Source organism: Camelina sativa, chromosome 4 (genome assembly GCF_030686135.1).
Source record: "Camelina sativa cultivar CO46 ecotype springtype chromosome 4, ASM3068613v1".
Lineage (NCBI taxonomy): Eukaryota > Viridiplantae > Streptophyta > Magnoliopsida > Brassicales > Brassicaceae > Camelina > Camelina sativa.
The window spans coordinates 28,912,392-28,936,258 of NC_141883.1; the positions used below are offsets into that span (position 1 = coordinate 28,912,392).

General features: G+C 33.3%; 1 protein-coding gene, 1 long non-coding RNA gene and 2 pseudogenes across 5 annotated transcripts; 1 reads left to right on the forward strand and 3 right to left on the reverse strand.

Moving 5' to 3' along the window:
• Positions 1 to 7,241: 7,241 nt before the first annotated feature.
• Positions 7,242 to 8,235, reverse strand: LOC147946302 (uncharacterized). Its single transcript, XR_015596200.1, has 2 exons — positions 8,015 to 8,235; positions 7,242 to 7,747 (listed from the first exon to the last, which is right to left on the reverse strand). It is a non-coding gene; the product is annotated as an uncharacterized LOC147946302 (long non-coding RNA).
• Positions 8,236 to 11,953: 3,718 nt separating this feature from the next.
• On the forward strand, positions 11,954 to 12,742 carry LOC109132592 (small polypeptide DEVIL 11). Its single transcript, XM_019244333.2, has one exon. The coding sequence runs from the start codon at positions 12,182 to 12,184 to the stop codon at positions 12,446 to 12,448; it is 267 nt and encodes an 88-aa protein (XP_019099878.2). The 5' UTR covers positions 11,954 to 12,181; the 3' UTR covers positions 12,449 to 12,742.
• Positions 12,743 to 16,741: 3,999 nt separating this feature from the next.
• On the reverse strand, positions 16,742 to 18,337 carry LOC104784289 (aspartic proteinase PCS1 pseudogene; annotated as a pseudogene). Its single transcript, XR_015597262.1, has one exon. The product of XR_015597262.1 is annotated as an aspartic proteinase PCS1 pseudogene (transcript).
• A 3,082-nt stretch (positions 18,338 to 21,419) lies between these two features.
• LOC104782426 (putative E3 ubiquitin-protein ligase RHC2A pseudogene) lies at positions 21,420 to 23,850 on the reverse strand (annotated as a pseudogene). 2 transcript variants are annotated; one of them, XR_015597263.1, is made up of 2 exons: positions 22,292 to 23,850; positions 21,420 to 21,762 (listed from the first exon to the last, which is right to left on the reverse strand). The product of XR_015597263.1 is annotated as a putative E3 ubiquitin-protein ligase RHC2A pseudogene, transcript variant X1 (transcript). The 2 variants fall into 2 exon arrangements; XR_015597264.1 differs by having other exon boundaries at positions 21,420 to 21,742; positions 22,292 to 23,811.
• Between the last annotated feature and the right edge of the window lie 17 nt (positions 23,851 to 23,867).

Here is a 23,867-nt window from a genome sequence, read left to right on the forward strand (position 1 = left end):
TTCTTTTCTTGAAACTAATGATTCTAAAGTAAATACACTGATGGCAAAAAGAACTAGTACATTTCTATCAGAAATGACAAAACGGTTACAAACCATCCTCCACCTTACACTTTATAAATTGATGTTTGCTCTTTTAAAATCCACCACAAAATATTGTGAAATCTCGTCTGAGATAGTGAGACATCAGAAAACTACAGAGCAAATATCCAAAAAAATATAGGACTATTACTAATCAGGTTAAGTAAAAGAGAGAAAAAAATTTGGTTTGCTTAAAAGACAAGTTGTAGCATCAATCACGAAACGGAATTTGCTAAGCTCAACAGTATCGCCATCATTACTTCTTTACTCTTTTTGATTAGTCCTAAACCCTTTTTCTATTCTCTCATGCATGCCATTCCCATTTGCCACTACTTTTACAACTCTAATTTTGCCAAAAACTCAAAATTAACCTCTGTTATTAATCATTCGTTATGATATAAACTAGACTCGTTTTTACGATTCAACTTTTACATTGGCGCCAAATTATATACCCCCTAAACTCAAGAACTATCACTTTAGGATGAAGGAGAGAAAAGACTCCCACTTACAAAGAACAAAAAAGTGAATTTTTATTTAGGTTTTATATTTACAACAAGTCTTTTTTTTTAAAGGAAAATTAAAATATGGACCCAAATTGCCGCATTCATCGGACCACGTATTGCGCCGTGCATTAGCCGTACGTAAAGTGGATACGCCCGACCCGGCCCGACATCTCTCGGATCTATTCGGTCAATGTTTATGTCACGAAACTGTCAAGCTTTTCTCCACTTCTTGGTTCTCACTTGAGAAAAGTCCAAAGCCTCATTCATATCTCTATCCATTCAACATTTCTTTACAATATTTATTGTTTATTGTGTTTGTGATTATTTTCTTTTATTCAATTAAAATTTCTATTACTAGTTTTTTTTTGTATGTTGAGTTATAAACATAAGTCATAAGTATAGTTAGTTTGAACGCTTGAGAAGTAATGGACGACTATATAGTTAAGACTTTAACAAGTGTTTCTATATATTTTTAAATCACAGCTTCAATTATTACTTAAGTAACCTCTCTTATAAACTACTACTGATTAGTTTTTAATATTTAGCTACATGATCATATTTCTTTTTATTTCTTGTTCAAAAAAGAACATGCACACTAACTCACTTTTAATCTCTTTATGCATCCGGCGCGCCACCATCATCAAAAACATCAAAACCTAATAGTACTATAAAAATAGAGGATCGTAAGTATCAAATTCAAGTTCATGTCGTTAGTTTCCGTAATTAAAAATAGTGAAATTTAGAAAATGAAATAAAGATAAGATAAAAGTGTCTCAAGTGAAAGAGATAATTGGAAAAAGAGGGAAAACAGTAAGAGGCGGTGACCGTGAGAAGAGGATATTAGAGGATGGCGATGACAAGGCATATCTATGCACCAACCAGATCTTCTTGTATCTGCCACGTCAGTCCAATATGTGCCAGCTTCTCAAATCTGTTCTTCTGTCTGATTTTAGGTTGAAGAAGTTCTAGATGGACTTGTTTGGTAAGTTACCGACGATACGTGGACGTATCAGTGTATCAAGATTCACGTATGGTTACAATTTTAGAAAATGTGAATAGCAAATTATAGGTGTATCCGTGTGTGTATGAAATATGTATATATCTGTCTTTTTTTTATGAAACCATTTTATTGCGAACACAAACACTTACGAAGACATAAAATACCGAAGATGTTTCTATTTTAAAATTTATTGGTGCAATCCCAAAATAATCAAAAATGTGTATTTCAAAAGCAATTTTATTTTTGCCCTAATATATTTATATGCACACTAAACTAGTTAGTATTAACCTAATTAATAATATTTATTTTTCAATAATTGAAAGGTTCATGATAGAAATTCGTATGTTCTCTTGTGTCAGAATCAGAAATCAGAATATTTTAGATGGCCTCTTCACAAATGTCACTAAAGAAATATTATATACATATTTGGCATTTCATTTTGCCGAGTTAACCTCGGCGACAAAAAAAAAAAAAAAAAACCTCGGCGACGTGTTGGTTTAATACAATTTGTGATGTAATGTATATATGTACTACATCCAAAATACACATGCAGGCATAGTAGCTTGAGAAGCCTTTATCATGAGAACACAAATGCACTTGCATGTGAACTAAGTATCTACCACTCCTCTCCCAACAAATTCTCGTCGTTACATTTATTTCGTTTCAGCATGTAACATTAATTATATGATCAGCATCTTTTATTATTTCTATATTTTTAAATAAAAAGTAATTCGGGCTGAAACCTGACTAATATTCCGAATACGTATAGCGGTCGATTGAACCAACATCGCTTTTAATGAAGCCTTATTAGGAAGCACTGTGCAAAGTTTTATCAATCAATTTTAACCAGCTTATATTTTTATAAACCATAACCTAAACCGTTTTTTGAAAAATAACATAGTTCAGTACAAAATGATGGTCTTGCTTAATAATGGCTATTATTATATCAGATATAAATTTAATATATATGAGCAGTGTCTGATTGTTTGAATGTTCAGTGAGACTTTGTATATTTAATACTTAGGCGTAAAATATAAGTACGTGTAGATTGCTGATTGAGCTATATTCACGCAACACATTAAATCATTACCAAATTCTTTCATTAGTGAAAGTATAATTACATCGTGCATCTAGTTTATACATTCTTATACCGATAATATAAATATATTTACATAATAAATTCGCCAGTGAACAACAGACTATTCGAAATCCTCAATGAGAATGAAAAAAATTCAATGCATCGCCAGTTATTTGGGTGAGCAAAACAATCTAGAATTAATGCTAAATTTTACACATATGTCGTTTCTTTAATCTAAATTTATTTATACTCTCTTTGAAGAGCATACAGTCAATAGTAAGTAAGAGTAAAGAGTAAATCCTACTCAAATTTAGAAATTGAGAACAATTTGAACATCATCTTATACGAGAGGGTGGGGTCATGAATCATGAGGTTATATATAAGTGGGGGAAAGAGAATTTGTAATTGCCAAAAAAGTTAATTGATACCACACATGCTATGTCCACAACCACATTGTAAGAAAGATTCCCCTCGAAACCTAGCAATAAAAACAAGGAGATCTATAGTTATTTTTTCAAAAAATTCAGTATACAAATAAATAAGTTAAATCATTTACTTTTGACAGCATCTTTACGATTATAGAAACATCGTTAAAAATGTAAATGTTAAAATTTGCACTAAGGATTATTAAGGCTTATATCAGTTATTTTTCGGCACTAATTAGATAAAGTAAACGCTACTTCAAAATTTCGGAATTTTTGGGCAAGCTATGGTGACATATTGGGGGGGAGGGGGGGGGGGGGTCTGTGTCTAAAAAAGAAGTGGATTCCTTTGAAACCACCACGTGAGGTCATTAGAAAAACTAAAAAAGCAAAACATGTCATGTATAGATTGGTGATATTAAAAGAAGAAGATCTCGTGGATACATATGTTGAAAGGGTTTGAGATTTCATGATGTTACGTTCGAAGAGGATATGATGACAATATGCAACGCGAGGAGTTTTGTCGGCTTCATATATGGTTGTTTTAGCATGGTTTATTCTGTCATATATATTTGAAGACATTTCTAACTAGTTAATAGAGTGAGTTCTGCACCGACACTCTAAGTAAGGAAGTGGTAGACAAATTATTTAATAGTAAATATACAACTGTTTTATTTGGGATACTATGAGATTTTGTTAAGTATTTAGTTGATTTACAGGGCCACGATTGATATAAAAAAAACTTATATGGTGCCAACTTAGTTTTGGCCTACTGGTTAAATTTGAAATTAAATCATCGCACTAATATAATTTCCCTCGCGCATGCTATAGCTATTTAGGGGTTTTAGTAAGATTAAAAAAAAACGTTTGATAGAGTAAAATCAATCATGTAATAAAAAGGTTAAAATCCCTTAATTTAAGGTTAAGGGATTGAACCAAAAAGGACCATTGCTAAATTTGTGTCTCCCATTTACATGCATCGATGTCTCGCACTCATACTGATTAGGCTTTACGCAACACTCTCTTTTTGCCAAAGATTAGATCCCAAGTTTTGTCACACAAAGCAAAATTTGGAATCCTATATATCTGTTCACCTTTTTTTTTTTTTTTTTTTTTCATTTCATTGGTTTCCTGTATGTTTCAGTTTAACATATGTATTTCTTTATTTGGATAACAGCTGATAAATTATTTTCTCCAACATTATATTTATTTCGAATACATTTTTGACTATTGTTCCTCTATAAATTCTACAAAGTGAATGATTGACCCTTTTGGGCTACTGTCAGACGAGATACCCTTATTGTAATTGGGTATTCCATTCATCAGTCTGTCAGTAACCAAAAAAAATTGAACTCCGGTTCCAATAGGATTAAAACAATTTAATTAGTAATGTTAACTATGTGTACTTGCATCACTACATTGTAATTATATCACTAACAGAAGTGATATGAGATTTTTTTTTTCATTTTTTATCTTTTTCTTTTTTTGAGAATATTTACTACTAGTAGTGTTGATTGGAATATCTTGTTTCTTTTTGGTTATTACGATATATGAGCACGTTGCACGTACGACGGTGTTGCTTAAGAAACAAGCCAAGTTATATAGGACATACATCGATTTGCTTTGTCTTGAAAAAGTACCTATCAACTAACTTAACCTCCATGACGTTATCTTTAGTTAAGTTCACTTTTGTCACCGTATATGATTTCTTTAACTTGAGATTCTTAAAAACCAACACCAACATCACCTTTGTTCTCATTTTGTTTTTGTTTGACCTATTGAAATAGTTCTTTTTAATTTTTTTTTGGGTTCAAGCAACTGAATATTGAAATTACTTATTATTATCAATTCAACGGCCGAGAAAAAAAGTTTGAGAGAGAATTTAGTTAGCTAGAGAATCAACTAAAACACTTGCTTCTCTTGGAACAAAGTCAAGCTTGATGAATCAAATAGGTCGGAGCAAGCTTGAATGTTTTTGCCTTAAAAGTTAGATATATATCTTGGTGTTGCTCACTCCCAAGTCCCAACCATTTTCTCTCTACTGTGAATTGTGATACTTGGTCGATGATTCATGTTGCGGCAAACTTGGTCTTCCATGATCGGATGAGACGCATTAAAAGTTTTAAACTGTCATTAATATAACTTTTTCTGAAATTTAAAAGCTGATTTTCCTTACTTAAAACTCCACTACGCTGCAATTTGTAGACATCTATCAAAAGCTTTAAACCTTGGAAAAACCCTTTTTATTTATTCTTTTGGAAAATTTGGATACGTATTCTCTATATCAAAAAACAAATCTTCTTCTATTAGTATTGTCACTAGACTCATTTATGAACAATTGAACATATATGTTTTGTGATTCATCTTGGTTTTTTAAGATTCCCGTCATCTCTGTGTTTTCAGTTTTCACTTTTCTTTTGTGAGTGATAAAAGCCCAAGTGAAAAAAAATTGAAAATGTTCGGAAAGAAGTAGCAACGAAGACATAAAATGAGGTATTGGGCCAAAAAAGGAATTTCTATAACTAAAATGAAACAATGCAGGTTAAGCCCAACCAATCAATAAAAGAGATCTGAACCTCAAAGTAGTAAGAAGGCAACATCCCAAGTTACCAACATAGCAAGAATATACGCTATTACAAGTTACGGTTAACAATTATGCTAAGACAAAAGATTAGATAAGCTTTTTAATCTCTCTCTGGGACATAGTTTGACTGACCATTGTTAATGTCTTCAATGACAAAACAAATATTTAGTTCCACATGTTTCTAATTGATTTGTGGTACCAAATTCTTCTTTATATAAATAGTTATATGATTATATCAGAGTAATTTTGTCTTTATGTAAAATTCTGATATTAGAAAGGCTTATAGAAAAGAGATTTAAAATAAATCTACACAATATAGGTCTCGGTCCATCAAATAATTTTAGTAGGATTACGGTTCGGTTTAGTATTTTTAACGGGTTAGTATTTTTAACGGGTTAGTTAACGGGTTAGTCAATCAAATCAAATGCTGCAATTGAGGATGAGGTGAGATATTGCCTACCAAAAAAAAAATTGAGGTGAGATATTTTAACAAAAAAAAAAAAAAATGAAGTAAGATAATTTACGTGTTGAAATTTAAATGTAGACCATTATATTCGTTCGTTTTGTATATGAATTTTTTCTTCTTTTTTTTTTATCTACACAAATTGAAGAAGAAGTAAACGAATACTGTCTCAGAAGCTCTAATTTCTATAAATAGAAGCAATGTCTTTAGGCAAGCAAAGATAATGGTAATGTTCTTGGATTCAACATATTTAACCTCGTAACGGTTGAATTTAGAGCTCATTATTTATCGAGATTGGTCTTCCATAGTACTTACTAAGCCATTTGCCATCACGATTCACAATTTTACATCGTCACATGCATGTACACAAGCATTCTAATGCAAAAGGGCAATTTCAGATTCAAGTTGAAACTACTAAAGGTTTATCAATTGCTGCATTGAGTAGGAGAAATAGTTTGATATTAATATTCAAAGAATATAAATTGCTGGAACACATCTCTCTACGTAGTGAAAATTTTAAATAAAAAAGCGCAATTTTAAAATCACAAAAATTGTTTATAGGCTTTATAACTTTGAGCATTTGAGGCCATTATTTGTGATCTTATGTTTGTGGAATTTTGATTGCACTACGTTGAATTCGATATCAAAGGTTTTTTATAAAAAAAAAAAAAAATTAGGATACCCGTCATAAAAAATTAATAAAAATACACTTAAGTAAAAAATGGAATATCTCGTGGCCCATTTTTATCCATAATAGTCTCGTGTCAGAAATTGCATGTGACGTCGTGACGAGTAATTAATATTCCCATTCGTTTTCCAATATATATGATGAACTAATATTTTGTTTTTTTCTTTCTTTAATGCATCATTGATGATATTCACATTCATGTTCACATTCATTTCTCTATCTTTTCTTCCATCACAACATAAATTCTAAAATTCTTACTCAAATTAATGTTTGAGAAATCAAAATGTGCAACACTTTCCATACTTTAAAATTACGATTACACTATAAGAAACAATTGCTATCAATTCTATGTATCGTTCCATTTTTATTCGATGTCTCAAAAGAATTAAAACTTTTGTAACCATTTTCACTAGAGAAAAAGAGTCTACATAATTTAGCTTGGCGTCTATATTTACAACGACATAAATACAAGAACGGCCTTGTTAAGAAAATCTACATACATAAAACACACACGGGACCAACACCATGACGAATTCTGTATGGTAATGCTACTAAACCTTTTTTGAGTGTTCAGACATCGGGCTCCTAGTTGAACACCCGACCAAAGGTAGAAATAGGGATCGAAGAAGATAAAAAGAGTTAGCAACACGTGCTTATGAGAGTTTTGCAGATTCTCTCTTCGTGCAAGAGAGAGGGTTTGACCGTTGACCGGGAAAAAGGAAGCGATAGCGCCGGTAAGCGGGCTAAGTCGGTCCCCCTGCGATACTCGAAACCTCGCTTTCACACATCTTTAACAGACACGTGTCAGTTGTCACGCCCACCTGTTAGCCGCACGTGCCCTCGACGTCGACGCAAAACGAACCACGATCTCTTCTCTTTTGACCTCTGCTTTGTTTCCTTTCTTGCTCTCACTGTGTTTTTTTTAGCACACCTTCACCCACAGTTTTATAAAAACTAAGAGAAACGTGAATATTAATATATAATGGAGGGTATATCATAGCTAGTGAAAGATTTTTAGAGATAATTAAATGGACTTAGTGTAGATTGTCAGAATCTGAATAAGAATATGAATTTTTTAGAGTTAGAGATATATCTTGTGTGTAACTGTAACTCAATCATCAATACTTTGTTTCTGAATAAATGTTTCAAACTTTTTTTTTTTCTAGAAACGATTTCCGGAGAGATTCGCTTATTTTACCTTTTCCTTGTTGTTGGGTCCTATATATCATTTCGGGTTGCTTCGACACTTGTTGTTCTATACATAGGTGATAGGTCCTAATTTTTTTGTTTTTTTTTTCACTAAACATATACAAACTCATTGAGTCATTTCTGCTAAATAATACTTCCCTCTATCCCACAAAAATTAATGTTTTGAGATATTTTTTGTCCAACAAAAATTGATGTTTTATAGGTTCCTACTGGTAACCATTAGAAGAACAAAAAGAAAATAAACAAAAAGAAAAATACAGAATGGAATAAACAATTTTTGAGCAATAAAAAGAAAATCTGCAGAGAATAAACTAAATAGTAAATGATAACCAAACAATAAAAATATCTTTTTAAATATATTAAATATTAAATATATTAAATTCAATAATAATACTAATACTACTTCTAATGTATATACAATAAATTTTACATTTGTTTAAAAAAAAAAATTGTGAAATTAAATTTTAGGTATGTCATATTAAATAATAATATTTAATATTAACCTACAATACAATTTTAAAGGTAATTTAAATATTTTTAGTTTTTATTTACGATATAAACATGAGTCTCTTAAATTTATTTTACTATTCATATATGGTTTTCAAATAGCCTTAAAATTATTTTAGCATGAAATTCATATCAAAAAAAAATTTTGTGTCAATATATTATGAAAATATGAAAATTATTATATTAGAAAATTGAATATTATTAATAAACTTTTTTTTTTAAATATAAAAACGAATTTTAATATTTGTTCTTTTTTCTGTTCTATTTGTTCCTCATTAATTTTAGGGAGGAACACTTTTGTTCTATTGTTCCTTATTTTTTAAGAATGTAGAGGAATGTAAAGAAAAAATTATTACTATCAAATGGTAAAACAATTGTGGAATAAAAAGGAATATCACATTCCTTTTCATTCTTTTCCTAAAATGTGGTCACCAATTAAAGCCGTAAACTTTAAGAAGTAATCATTAAAAATATTCAAATTTTTGAATTGTTATTGATTTAAAATTAAATAATATCTCTTTAGTCAAAAAATATATATATTTAAACTCAGTAATCATTATTTTCTTAAAATGTATAAAAGATTCTAAACATCAATCTTTTAGGGACAGATGGAGTAGCCTTGAGCAAAAAGATAAAATTGAGCTCCAGTTTCAGGTCACAAGAATCTATTGCAGCATAGTAATTTTTGCTTTTTCTACATTGGCAGTCTTTGATAGAAAGTAACAAAGTTATAGAGTTGTCACACTCTTCGACTGTAACTCACTATATATTTGTCTCATCAAATGTTGGCTTCTATCAAAAGTTAGTAAGAACTCACCCTTTTTTTGTCATTTATGTTCAATTGATTTGTTGGTAAAATTTTCTTATAATTACCAAAGAGGAGGTTATTTTTACCATGAAAAAAAAACTGCTGTATATAGAATTGCCTTGAAAAACAAACATGAGCAAATTGTTTTACGAAACAAATATCCATGAAACTCACCAGAGAAAAGTAAGTAACAAACAAACAAAGAAAAACTTATAAAAGTAAAAGTGAGCTTACAATACACAGACGTCGCATCCTTTGGATTGATGGATGACACATTTTGGATGTAAGCGTTTATGTATTTATCTACTTCTGGCGTCTAGTCAAGATTTCTAGATCATTTAGACATTTCTACTTACCCTTATAATGCAACACAGAAACGGTAAGAGATTTCAACAAACTTTGATTTTGTCTCTTTCGCAGAATATGTAGCAATGTTAAACATATTATCCTAAAAACTTAATGATATGTGTTTTCGATGTAAAGCAAGCTACTATAAATATAAAGAGGGTCAGGTTATAATCGTCGTAAAATGTGGTTTCGAGTTTGGAGGAGTGTTTCAAATTAGATTATAAACAGAGTTTACCACCCCATGTGTCAAGAAAATAACCAAGTCCATAAACGTAAATTCTCGTATTGCACTACTGATGTATTTGCATTTTAAAAGATAACTGTTCAATTCATGAAGTTGGGCTCTGAGCCCAATAATATTGATCTTCTACTACCGCTTTGATTGATCTCTTTAACTATATTTTTAACTTTTATATTTTCTTTCCAATTCATATAATTGGTTTAATCATATGTAGTTTGGTTTAATCACTCATGTTTTGAGTTTAACTCTTATTCGAGATTTTCTCATTCAGTTATAAATTGTATCACGTTTTAGGTTCATGGAGCAAATCTGGCAAACTTGCTTCTGATAACTTCATTCATCAGGGAGCTAGTCGAGATTAAGCATGAAATACCCCTCGTTAACCTGAAGAGGAAACAAAAATTAAAAAAAGGGAAACAAACTTACCAGAAATGAGAAAAATACGGGAGAAACCCCCAATAAAGACGAACGAGAAGAGAAAGAAACATCAAAGTCAGGCAAAAAATAGGAACACTAAAATAGCCAAACCAGCTTACTAACACCTCCATGTGACTGCACATCCTTTCCTTCATCTTCCTCTTCCCAATTATTTTTCCTTTTTTTTTTTTTCGTTTTTTTCTTTTCCATTTCTTACGATTCTTAATAATGAAAAAAAACCACAAGATAGATTAATATAAAAGATTCATCAGGTAAAGGAGATTTTCATAGAAACATTATATTATTCGTTACAATGATAAATAAGTTATATACACATAATACAGTACTATAAATTGATGCTATAAAATTATTCTTTTGTTGTTGGTGCAGTTATTAATTGATCTGAGCTGAGCAAGCAAGTAATTAACAGTTACCGGTGCAGAGAGACTGAGATTTGCTTTGATGCATTAAAATATCCTCTTTCACTCTTCTCTCTACTCTCCCCACTTTCTGACTTTTCCTTCCCTCTTGAAGTCTTTATACTTCATTTTTATTTTTAATAATACAATGGAATAGGAAAATCCCAAAACATACTGATCCGATCTACTTTAACATTATCAATATTATCACAAAACTTAAAAACCTTTTAGCATCTCATTTCTGCCAATATCGGGGATCCATCGAGCGGATCATTTGAAATACATATATATTTTTTCTTATGTTCGATAGACGATTGCTTTTAATATGGAGGAGCTTAAAGTTTACGTTTCATGATTGATTGATTTCCCTATTACAATGTAAAAGTTATAATGAGAAAGAAAAATATGTCTCATAATAAAGCATTTTTGTATTGAGATTATGAATTTGTTTTTAACAAATTTGCATTGAGATTATCATTTTGGGAAAATTGGAAATAAAGAATCAATATTTTAAAATTTATCTATTTTTACGACGTTTCATGATTTATGGCTGGCTAATATTATTATTATATCTAATAAAAAGGGATTTTAAAGCCCAATTAAATTAAAAAAGATAAGACTAAAACTAAAAAATATTTGGAGCAAAACATTAAAAAAAAAAGGGTATTTCGTTTACTTCGCCAACTCCAATGTACAACGGGTGCATGGATATATTCCATAAACGTATCATAATACCGTTGCGCTCTTCGATTCTCGCTAGATTATAAGTTGGATTACGTAAGTTTCTAACAATATTTCGTTAAAAAAAATTCGTAATTAGTTTGGAATTTTCCTCTTTATATATAGATTAATTGATGTGTTTAGTTTTAAGACAAATCCTTCACAATATACTAATAACAAAAAGTGGTAATGGTGGGGGCAATCGAGGCACAACAACAACAACAACAACAACAAGGCCCCCGGGCAATACCGACTGCCACAACTCTCTGCATCCTCTTCCAATTTTTTATTTTTCACTAAAACCGACAAAAGAATACAAATATATAAAAAATATATATAACCAAATTTAAAAATCTTTGATATCTTTTATTTTTTAAAAATTCTTTTTTGACGCCATCTCCTATTTTTTTAAAAAAATCTTCCTTTTCCTAGATCGATATGTATTTTCTAAAAAACCCATTATAAATAGAGAACCCTAACTCTCTTCTTGTTTCGTTGCTGACTCATAAAAAAAAAATCTCCAAAGTCCGAGAAAATCTCCAAATTCCCAAGTTTGTTTCTTTTATCTCACAATTCCATCAGTTTCCAACAAACCCCCCAGAAAGATAAGATAAAAACAATTATCTTTTCTTCTCGGTGAGATCGATCACACATCAGCAAATATCTGAAAATCTGAGATCTTTCTTTGAAACATCAATGGCGTCTTCGTCAAGCCTGGCTCGATCGGGAAGCGTCCATCTAGACGAGAAATGGAAACTGTCGAAGAAAGACGGCGGCGCGTCAAGGATCACGCGCTCTTCATCGACGACTTCATCAGCTTCCTTCAACGGCAAGAAACAGGGGAGATGTGCTTTTACGAGGAAGTGTGCGAGATTGGTTAAAGAACAGAGAGCTCGTTTCTACATCATGCGTCGTTGCGTCATCATGCTTATTTGCTGGAGAGATAATTACTCCGATTCTTAAAAAAAAAAACAAAACACACATCTCTCTCTCTTTCTTCATCATGTCTCTGTTGTTTCTGTGGTTTGAAACCGAAGTAGATATATATACATGTACATAAAGGGTTCTATGTTCTTTTTGGTTTCTGTACTTTCTTTAGATCAATTTTTATGTTTTAGATTTGTTATGAATATTTCTGGTTTTTTAGAGAAGCTCTGTTTCAGTGTGAAGTTGTTTTCAAGAAAAAAAAAAAAGAACTGAAAAATTGTATAATAATAATAATAAGTTGATGATATAAAATAGTAAATTAGATTCGTCTTTGGACATCTTGTGACGATTTGTTTTTTGTTTTTTTCTCTTTTACTTTGTTTTTGTTTTCTTGCATCTCTTCTTCTTCTTGTTCATTAATGATATATGACTGTGTGAAGATGACGAAGATGAATGTATTGTTTCTTCTCTTTCTCTCTAGAGTCTATAGAGAGAGTTACGAGAGAGGGAGAGAGAAAAAGATTCCATTGGAACTGTTACGATTAAGCTATGTGTGGATCTTGTGTGCTTAGTCTGACAAAAGTTATTTAGTTATTTGTTCTCTCATCCTTTTTAGTAATAAATAATTATGGTTTTAATATTTTTCTTTTGTCAATTATTGAATTCAATATTAAAAAAAAAAAGTTGCAGTCAAGCTCTTTTGTTTATGGCTACTGATATAAAAAAAATTAAACTTGTAGGATTTGTTTAACTTAGTGAGACTAGGCCATCATTAGACTTGTTCAAATTAATTTACATCAAAGATATTAGAATGTGTTAAATATGAGTACGACTTGCTTTTATGCTTATACTAATGCGAGGCTTATAAAATACTACTATAGTTTTGGACTAGCGCTAGTTCGTTGCTAATAAAATTGGTTTTTTATTTATTAATGGATTATATTATATGTTGCTTGGTAATTTTGGAGATGCAAATATTTCAAGGGAGAATGTTGATTGGTTAATATTGGAGGTGAAAATTTTCTTCTTATGAAAGGAATAATAAGAGCAAGACACGTGTTTTATACATATCATACTATTCGGTTCAAATTAAGTAATTAGTTTTATTTTGTTCATTAATTTTACTGACCTTCATTATCTTAGTTTATTTAGGGTAGTTTTCTCGTGAACTGAAATAGTAATCGGAGTGAAAATACTATGAACTACATAATTGAATAATTAATACTACTTCACTTCACATGGAAAAACTAACAGCTGGGGTTTCTTGTAGTTTCTTACAATGGGCATCTCTGCCTTGCAGAGATATCATATGCATCTGACTCCTTTAATACTGCTATTGTCTACTCCATTTTTAATACATCTTTTAACCTATATGAGTTATATATATATATTTATTTTTGCAAACAAACAAACAAACAAAAAGATGACTGTATTTGAAGAAATTATCTAGTACAGGCGCTGTTAAATTAATTGAGACATTAACTACATCTGATTTTGGTGCCCAAATCAGTACATGGTGTAAGTGAGCAAGTCTGTCAATTCTACTACGGAGATTACTAATTCAGGCTATTGGACTTAATGATGCATCATTTGTTATATCATGCTGATACATTGATAATCAATATTATATATGTTTGTCACCGAAATAAAATCAAATGATGTAGACGACAAAAACAAAAAAAATCAAATGATGTATATATTTGCATATGACAAGTGAGGTACTGTATATCAGTATATGTGTAGAAAACATAAGATTATTTAGGAAATGTTACTAACTGAACCGAACCAAATTTTTTTGTTTTCCACAAGAGTAGTCTTACAATACAAATCTCAAACTAATTAAGCCTCATGGTCGAACATTTTTTGGGAGGAAATTTAACAAGAGGTTCAAACTCTCGTGCTAGTTTTCGAAAGTGTAACACAATGCAATATTTTTCTAAATATCGGTGATACATGTCAATAACATTTTTTCATAAAGGATATTCCATTAGTTCGAGATCAAGATGGAAATATACTAATTAAAAGAATTGGCAAAGAAAAAGCGTATATTAAGCCATCCCCACAAATCCAAGGGATCTTTGTTTAATGATTATGAATTGTTTGATTGTTCATTAGCATGCTTAATTTGGATTATTATTGACATATCCGGAGTTCCGGACAATTCCATTTGACTCTCTTTATTCGTTTGTCACTTTTGTGGCCGTCTTGTTCATTTTATTATATCGACAATTATTGATGGTTACTAATTTATTATTCTACTGTCATTACTTCTCATATTAAAACTAATCGAAAAAGGGGTTACTAATGCGCATTCTCCTTCGAAAGACCAAAACAGATATAGATGTGTTCTCTCTTTAGTCTTTAGCAGTTCTAACTACGAAGTAGCAAATGCTACTCTATGCCATCTAGAACGGGTTATGCTTCAAAATCCAGAGTCAAAATATATAACCTGCTGCATATATAATTATATGGAACACAAATTATATTTCCTTTTCTTTCTGGTTATATTACCTTATTTTAGTATTCGTTCTTAAATTGTGGTCATTGACTTATTTTAGCAAACTAGTTTTACAATATGAAATATAAAAAATATATATTAAAAAAGGCCAAAGGCCAACCTCAAGGTCTAGCTAGACTCTAGCAATTGGGTAAAAAATTCGATCGATCCAAAGGCATTCTTTGAAATAAATACAAAAATGTAATTTAGGGTCCATGTTTGGTCAACAATCACATCCGTGACACGCAAGCTTGAATAACATTAATAGTAGAGACAAAATTATCCAAATGATGAGAAATACATGCATCCATTATTCGGATAGTTTCAGGAAAATATGGGATGGAAATTTCAGTTATAATGGGTCCGGTTTCCGGAATTTTGAGAACGGTTAATTTTTGGGTTAATTCGGATAGATCGTAGAGATAATTTCAAACTATATATATATATATATATATATACATATGAGATAATATCAAGTATTTGATCATTATCTTTTTCGTAATTTTAAGTTTGTTTTATATTTTGTTGTTGTCAAAATTGGTCCCCGCGTCCTATGAATTGGCCATGGATACATATTGTTATAGTAGCGAGTATATATATAGATAGATAAACAGCAGGAAATAATCCACACAATCTTGAGAGTCCCGTTCAAGAAGAGGGACACCGGACACATACACATTACAAAAGCAATGAGATACAAAGACCTACAAAATTTTCCTTCTTTTTTTCTATTATTACTCTCTTTTTTCTTCTTTTTTTAATCTATATGCTCTCACCATCTATTGTTATGATATGTTATCTGTTAGTTCAGGAACGGTTACGATCATTATTGCTACGACAATCTACAAATCAGGTTTAATGGCAAACATGCAAAGAGTATGTGACGTTTATATGCATGGACGACATAGATGAGTCGACATATCGTTTATCTATATTAATGTGAGACAAATATATATATAATAGTAGGTATCAAAGAAAATGAAAGATTCGTAGAATCGAAATCACTCTTTTTTTTTTTTTTTTTTTTTCTATCAATAAGTTTTTTATTTATTTGGGGAAATGTTATGGGTCTTTGATAGCATCACATGAACAAATATGGATACCCACCAGCATATGGAATGACTTGGGTCTCCTTGATATGCTTTGTCTCTTTATGTTACCTCCCTTGTATTTGTCTACACAATTAAAAAATAGACTAAAGTTCAAAACATAATAAAGAACTAGAAGAGACCTTTTCACACGATTATAAGAAAACATTTTTATATGCAGAGACGTTTATTGAACTTAAATGTCAGTTGTACTCTTTAGTTTAAGATGGATTATTCTTTATAATTTTCTATCTTGTAAATTTCGCATAAATTCAGGTTTGATACAAATACGGCAGCATAACTAAGTTGTTCCATCATCCATGCATGATCTATTTTGGCTGATTCTGACGAAGCTCTAGAGTTTCGACTTATTCTCACATCCCTCATGCTAATAAGTTCATATATATATATATATATATATGTATATATGATGCATCAAGATGGATGGGTTGAGCACGAAAATGATGAATCTCACGGAAATAAGGAATGGACTTTTGAGGTCGAAGCAAACCGATATCACTACATATCGATTGTTCTCCAAGAGCTGCTAACTCCCACTAGAAAAGCTCACGTCAACTCGTCTCAAAACAAAGCATGGGCTTAGCCCAATCAATCGTTTCATTCAAAGCCCAACAAATTTGTACAGTGAAATGAAGTGGTCCGAGCCGAACTTTTGATTCTCATTCAAAGAACCAGAAATTAAATTTGCATAAATGAGGAAGATTTCCTAAAAAAAGAAAGGACTAAAACAAAAAGAAGATTTCCTATAATCCACATTCTTACAAAATTTCCCAAACTCTTACGTACGACGAACGACATCACATCGTATAAAGCTGTAATCCTCTGAAAAATATATAAATGTATACATACATATATGGTCTAAAAACAATTCCCCACAACATCAAAGTCCTATCACTCTCTTAATCCGAGCCGTTGACTAGCTAGATCACATCTAACGTTACCAGCAAATCCAACTCTTGACTTGGCAAGATCAAACTCCATCCACACGTTCTGTTGATGATGGTGACCTATAACAAATGCTTCTATTCCCAAAAGATCGGAGTTTCCAAATGTGAAGCAATACACCTCATCTTTTCCCGCTGATCCGGCTCCGTTTACCCGGTACAACAGTTTCTGACCCGACACACTCATTTCCGCGCCACGGAACATTAAGCTAACCACTGGTAAACCCGAGAAATTGGGCCGTGTCAACGACCCAACCCGGAAACAGAGGTCCATGGTCCCTTGGAACACAAAATTCGGGTCGTCCACCAGTTTGAGTACCGATTTGGTTTGCGAGATAAACTCGGTTTTTAAAGCCGTGTAAACCGGACCCATTAAAAACGTAAACTGTGTTCCAGAATCCACCATCGTCTGACCGGCTCCGGTATGGTCCGGTACGAATACGGATTTCGGCAAAGAGAGTATCTTTGTCCCGACCCGGATTCCTTCTAATTGAACCGTGTAAGCAACCCGGTCGAAATACGGCAACGGCGTCGTTTGGAGTACCAAAGGAGTGTATTGGATTGGACCGAGCCAGGAGTAGGATCCGTCACCGAGAAGCAATATACCGGAGGAATCTGAACCGGAGATGCAGTACGAGAATTTGGAGAAACCGAGCTGGTTAACAAACGATAAGGAGCCCCGGTTCATACCCATTAAACCGGTCGATTTGGCGTCCTCTTCCGAATCGGAGCTTAAACCTGAGTCCATACAACCGAACAAAGTACGGGGTCGGGTCACAGACCCGATTACGAACGTGTCGTGAGCTAAGTTGCCTTCGATTGAGGTAGCATCGGCGTAGGAGATTGCGACGTGGCAGAGATGGGTCTTCGGATCGCACATGGCGGGTATGGGTAAATCCCGGGTCCGGGTCTTGCATATTGGCGAGGAGCAAGGTACAGGGGAGTACGTAGATGACGAAACCGGGTCAAACACGGATCCCAAGTTTGGAGTTTTTTTGCAGTGAAGCCATGAGAGCTCGCTTCCGGTGTCAAGAACCATCGATATCTTCTGTGGTGGAGAGCCGACGGCGAGAGTGACGGTGAGAGTAACATTGTGTCTGAATGAAAGCTTGTCCGATGGAGATTGAGGAAGCTTCTGTGTTTTGAGAGAGAAGACGAGTGTTTGGTTTGAAGAAGAAGATGTTTTGCAGAACGTGATGAGAGGGAAAATGAGAAGTAGAATTGAAAACTGAAGAAACAAATTTGAAAGAGATGATGACGAAGCCATCATTATAAGGTCTAGACTCTTTGTTACATACATACTTGACGTCTTTAAATATTGTCTTCCTTTTTTTTTCTTGATTTTTTAATATCCTATATTTCCCGGTTTGTTTCGGTTTACTCGAATTATCCTATAAATAACTTTGAATTTTTAGGTGAAAAAAAAAAAAACTTGAGTTAGCTTCTAAGCAATAATTCTAGTAGCTAGTCAAATCAAGGACCAAATCACTTAGGAAAGTACTATTCAGAAAACATAGTTTTGTCACGAACGAACGAAAAACCATTTCACGAAGATCGTTAGGGTTTATGTGTTGTCGATTTCATTTGAATGTTTGTTAGGGTTAGGAGAGAGGCAAGTCTCGAGACAGAAAAATATTCAAAAGACAAGTGAGAGTGAGTGGAGGAGTAGGTCTTTTTGGCCGTGTCTTTGTGGTTTCTGTTTAGTCTCTGTAGTTCACATCAACTTTGTTTTTCCTACTTTCTTTGTGTTCCCACTTTCTCCGGGATCTTAACATTTCCTTTTTTTTCTTTCTGTTTTAGGAAGATTTGTTTTTTAATTTTCTACGGGATATCGTGTAAAGTTTTTATTAATCAAATTCAATAACCAACCTCCACGAGTTAAAAAAAAAAAAGAATGGTTGGAGATTAGAGTTTGAATGATTGTTCTTTATGTTTTTGAATGATGTTGTTAATCTTTTGAGACCAATTTATTTTTCCCAAAGTTGTTACACTTCCAGTAAGTATGATTATAATACTGATTTGGTGATTTGACAAAACGCACCTCCCTTGATATATAACTCACGACCGACATAATCCATCTTACATTTTGCAATCTTTTGTCTTACTTTTATGACTTCTTGATTAGTAAGTAATACTGTAATAGTATTTTGTTACCGAGTAAATATGCCGTCCAAATTGCTACGTACAAATCGATGGGACCGCCAAAAGATAGAGGTGAAAAAGTAGTTTTTACATAAGAAATGAAATGTTGTAGTTGTATGTCTTGTTTTGTGCTGTCATGTTTCCCATTCCATATGAATTTGAAACACATTTAGAATAACAAATTGCAAACTTCCAGCTTTTGTTTCTTTATATTATCCTTTTGATTTCCGTCCCACGTTACTAATCACCTAACATACAAGAACAAGACATTCGTATAGTGACATGTAAATGGTGCATTTTCTTATAAGATCCTTTATTCCATAATTATATTTCTTCAAATAATTTTTGAATACATAAAAGTACTTCCAAAAAGTTGAAGATAGGTCGTAACCTCACAGTAACACGTCAAACCGAGTCGTGCTTGCCTTCTAGTATATTTAAGGTAAACGAAAGTTGAATTATATATTGTAATTTTGCAGAGTTTGTCAAAGTTGGCGAAAGGTGGTGATGAAATCGACAAAAAGTTTGTCAAATGTGTGCTGGAGGCAACCCATTCCTAAGTCGTTCTCAATTCTCACCAACTCCTTCCTGTTGTGTTACCAAATAACTCTTCTTTTTTTCTTTCAACCAAGCACCAACAAATATATTTTGGTCTTACGACAAATGAGTCTCAACCAATAAAATTATAGAGTTACAGCTACAAGGTGACATTTTAGTGGTCAAAACTACACTTAAATCACAATGAAGCTCTTGACAAATTTGTCAAAAAGTACGTAACTGAGAAAAGTAGTAGATTAAATAAGTTAAGTTTTACAAATATCAATCATCTAATATCCATTGATGTCATTACATATCAATCATGTTGATGATATCAAAGTTCCATTACAACTTTAGCAGCCTTTGTCCAAAACTGAATGCGGCCTCGAGCATTAAATGTTGGTGATTGGATGTGATTTATGGTCACCGAACCAATCGCGGGAATGTTTCTTTATCATCTTTGTGGATTTTGTTCATGTGTGATACTGAATTCACACGATTTATTAGTCCCGCCCACTTGCAAACCTGACAAACGGGGTATACTCCTAGAACTTTTACATTGTGTTTTGGCAATATCACGTTCGTGGAAAAAACAACACCAAGGAAAACTTACGAATTTGAGGAAGTAAAGTCAATTTGGAATTAATGCGTTATCTTGTATTCTAATGTATTTTTTTCGTGGCAAAGCCAGACCATTCTTTATGGGGACCCCAATATTTCTGTTTGTAGTATTATGGTCTACAAGAGATTGAAGTGAACAATCCAATATTTGATTATGAGTCTGAAAGTGATTGAAGCAAATCAGTGAGTTACAAGTCTATGTGAACTTGTTTGTCCCGTTTACATCAGTTGGCTGATAAGCCTGCTAGCTAATTGATTTTTTTTTTGTTCATAATTAAATCTCCGATTTTTCCTTGGTGATACGTTAATAAATGATATATATGATGTATGTGTCTTATACATGTGTGGTGTTAAATTTTCCTTGTGATTCATACAACCATGACTAAGTCTATAACATGAAATATGGATCTAGTATGGGTGAATGGGTTAAATAACCAAAAAGTAAAGTAACATTGGTGAATAAACATGTGTACTCCAAAATTGGGTCAGTGCCATAGTGTAGTGTTTCCTTTATAACATGCTTTTGAAAACTGTATATCACAATTTGCTGCATATTTGTTATAAAACAATTGAAGTTATATCATATAATTTTATAATAATAAATAGGATATATAGTTCTATATTGGAAAAATAGAAGAACAGTCAAAAGTGTAAGCGTGTAATATGCTACTATCGTCGTACATTGTTGAATATATGTTGTATTACATGTAATTCTCAAGAGTCGGGTGTACAGGCCTTTACATGCATATATGGGTGTTAAACAGACCATAACTATCATAGTGTTGGGCTTAGCGTCACAAACGGTAAGAATGATAAAATATTTACACAAGGCCTCTGTCAGCGAGAGTGATCAAAGGAGAGACGTGTTCTGTTCATGATTATAGCATGATTTCATGTGCAAGGGATCAAAGGGTAGTATTGGTGTTGATTATAATCCACACCACGTTGGATACTATCTGGACTTCCAATATGTGAGGTTGATGATAATCTTATGGCCATATGACTCATGAGCATACAAAACAGATACCATATTTTCTGTTGTTTTTAACAATATTGCTTAACGATTTTGTCCTAGACAATCGATTTTAAAAGTCCAACCTTTTTAATACGCATGTTCAAAACGTTAAGCATTTGAGTATTTAGTCATTTTCAGCAAGTGACTGATAAATGTTTATATTTAACGATCCAAAAATATAGAAAACAAAACTAGTTTTTCAGTACTGTGGTAACAGTAAGAGTGTATTTAACATAGGAAACACAAAAGGGGGTGCATAAACAAATCTAATAATGAAAAATAATTGCTAAATTACAAAAGACTGTCTCCAATAAACGACAGCATCATCAGATGCGTTGTATAAAAAACTCTATCATTGCTTTTTCCTTCACGTTTCCTCTACTTATTGACCTCATCAAATTAATTGGTCGCTTTATAAGATTCTTCTATAGCCTCTAGTATACATGTATTATTGGTTTGGTGCCTCTGCAGTTCGAAGATTATAGCTGTACAATTTAGGTAACATAATTCAGTTTGAAAACTCTATATCCTTAACTGTAACACACCACTAAAATATTGAGTGGTGTAAGTATGTGAACTCACTGATTGAAAACCCATGTTCTTAGTTAGTAACACACTAACACAACAGAGGAATGACTCAAAATACCGATTGTGATTGGTAAAATTGTTGCGAAATCATTCTTAGGCTGCTTAACATTTGTATCACAATCCATAATCTCACGAACAAACTATGAATCTCCTTCAATATCCATTCTCAAAAACATCTACAATCTCACTTTATCTATTCACAGTAAACATAACAAAAAGAACTGCGAATACTCAAGAACCATTTCAACTACATCTCAAAAAAAACACTATTGTCACCTAGACTTTTGTATCAAATTTACTCGCATAGATTCAATTTTTTTCGGAAAGAATATAATCATTACACTGAAATAAACAAAAAAACTTGAGAAAGGAACAAACGAAAAATTTAAACAGAGGAGTGTGTTATTCTTTGTTTTTAAGTTTTACCTGAGAGAGGTGAAGGTGACGATGATAACTCTAGTAAATCATCAGGCTAGCCAATTTCGTCTCCTTGACGAAGAAGACGACGATGTACTAAACAGAGAAAACGACGACCTACGGGTAACACGAATCCTGGACCCGGACCCGGACGATGCTGAAGCAGCAATGGATCCAGATGACCCACTAAAACATCCAAAAAGCCTCATGATCCGACCCGCAAACCCGCTGCCTCTCTCTCTACTACTTCCATCTCTTCCTCCTCTTCTCGAACCCCAAGCTACTCTTCTCGGAAGTCTCTCGTCACCTAGTCTACCACCGTCAACCTCCGTGTAAACCACCGGCATCATTCTATCTCCACCTCTCCAACCACCAGGGATTCTCCCAACAGCGAATCCTCCACCTGGTAACCTCCAAATCGTCAGCCCCGCCGCGGAGTCTTCCTCTTCCTCCGCCGAAGCGGTAACCGTCAAAGCACCACCGGGTCCGGTGTTTCCATCACTAGTATCCTCCGCCGGGGGAAGCTCGTGACGGCAAACGGGACAAGAGTTTCGAATCGCAAGCCAAGGAAGGATACAATCAGGATGATAGATGTGGTTACAAGGCATCTCACGAGCCGAGGATTTCAAAACAAAATTCTCTTTACAAACAGCGCAGTGAGATTGAGAATCAGACTGGAGATGATTAGGATCGATTTCGATCACAGGCAAAGCTTCGATCGCCGATTTAGAAGCGGGAGGATGGTCACAAGAACGATTGTTACGATTGGTGTTAAGCTCGATCTGAGAGATCTGATCTAACAACCGATCGAATCCAGAACCTAGCAAAAACTCAGTCATACTAGGTGGTAAAGGTCTAAGACCAGAATCAGTACCGTCATCGTAATACATCTGAAAAGCAGATCGATCTAAACCTTCGGAGACATCAGAAGAAGGAGCACCACCACCAGATCCACGGAGGACGATAACAGGATTAGGAGATCGGTTGCTGCTCCGAGTACGAGTCACGGTTGTGGGAGTGGTGGGACTGTTGTCGGCGGTTGAAGCGTGCATAGATGAAGAAGAGGAAGAAGGGAGAGGGAAACGAGTAGGGCTGCGATGCTGAGCAGTGGTGGTGACGCGGTGGAATGAATCGGAAGGAGTGAAATCGAGAGATTCTTGGATGTGTTCGAGGAAACCACCGTCGCAATCAGGGCAAGAGATTGAATCGGAAACCCAAACGAATCGGCTACAGCTGTAACACCAGTAAGATCCAGAAGCCATGGGAATAGGGATCTGAAAGGGCGGGGGCGGGGGCGGGGGAGAGAAATCAAAAATCAAAATCAAATCAAAATATTTAGGAGGAAGAAGAAAGTAACAACATCTGGTAGAGGAGGGATTTGATTTGATTGACTAAATTTGAGTTTTTCTGTGATAGAAGAGGAAAAGAAGAAGGAGAAGGAGAAGGAGAGAGAGAGAATGAAAGTTTTTTTTTTGTTGGGTTTTGTGTGTGTGTTTTTTTAACAAGAAGATTACAGAATTGGCGTATACACCTTCCATTTCGTGTGCTGGCACCTCCTTCTTCTCTTCTTTTTTTTTTTTCTTCT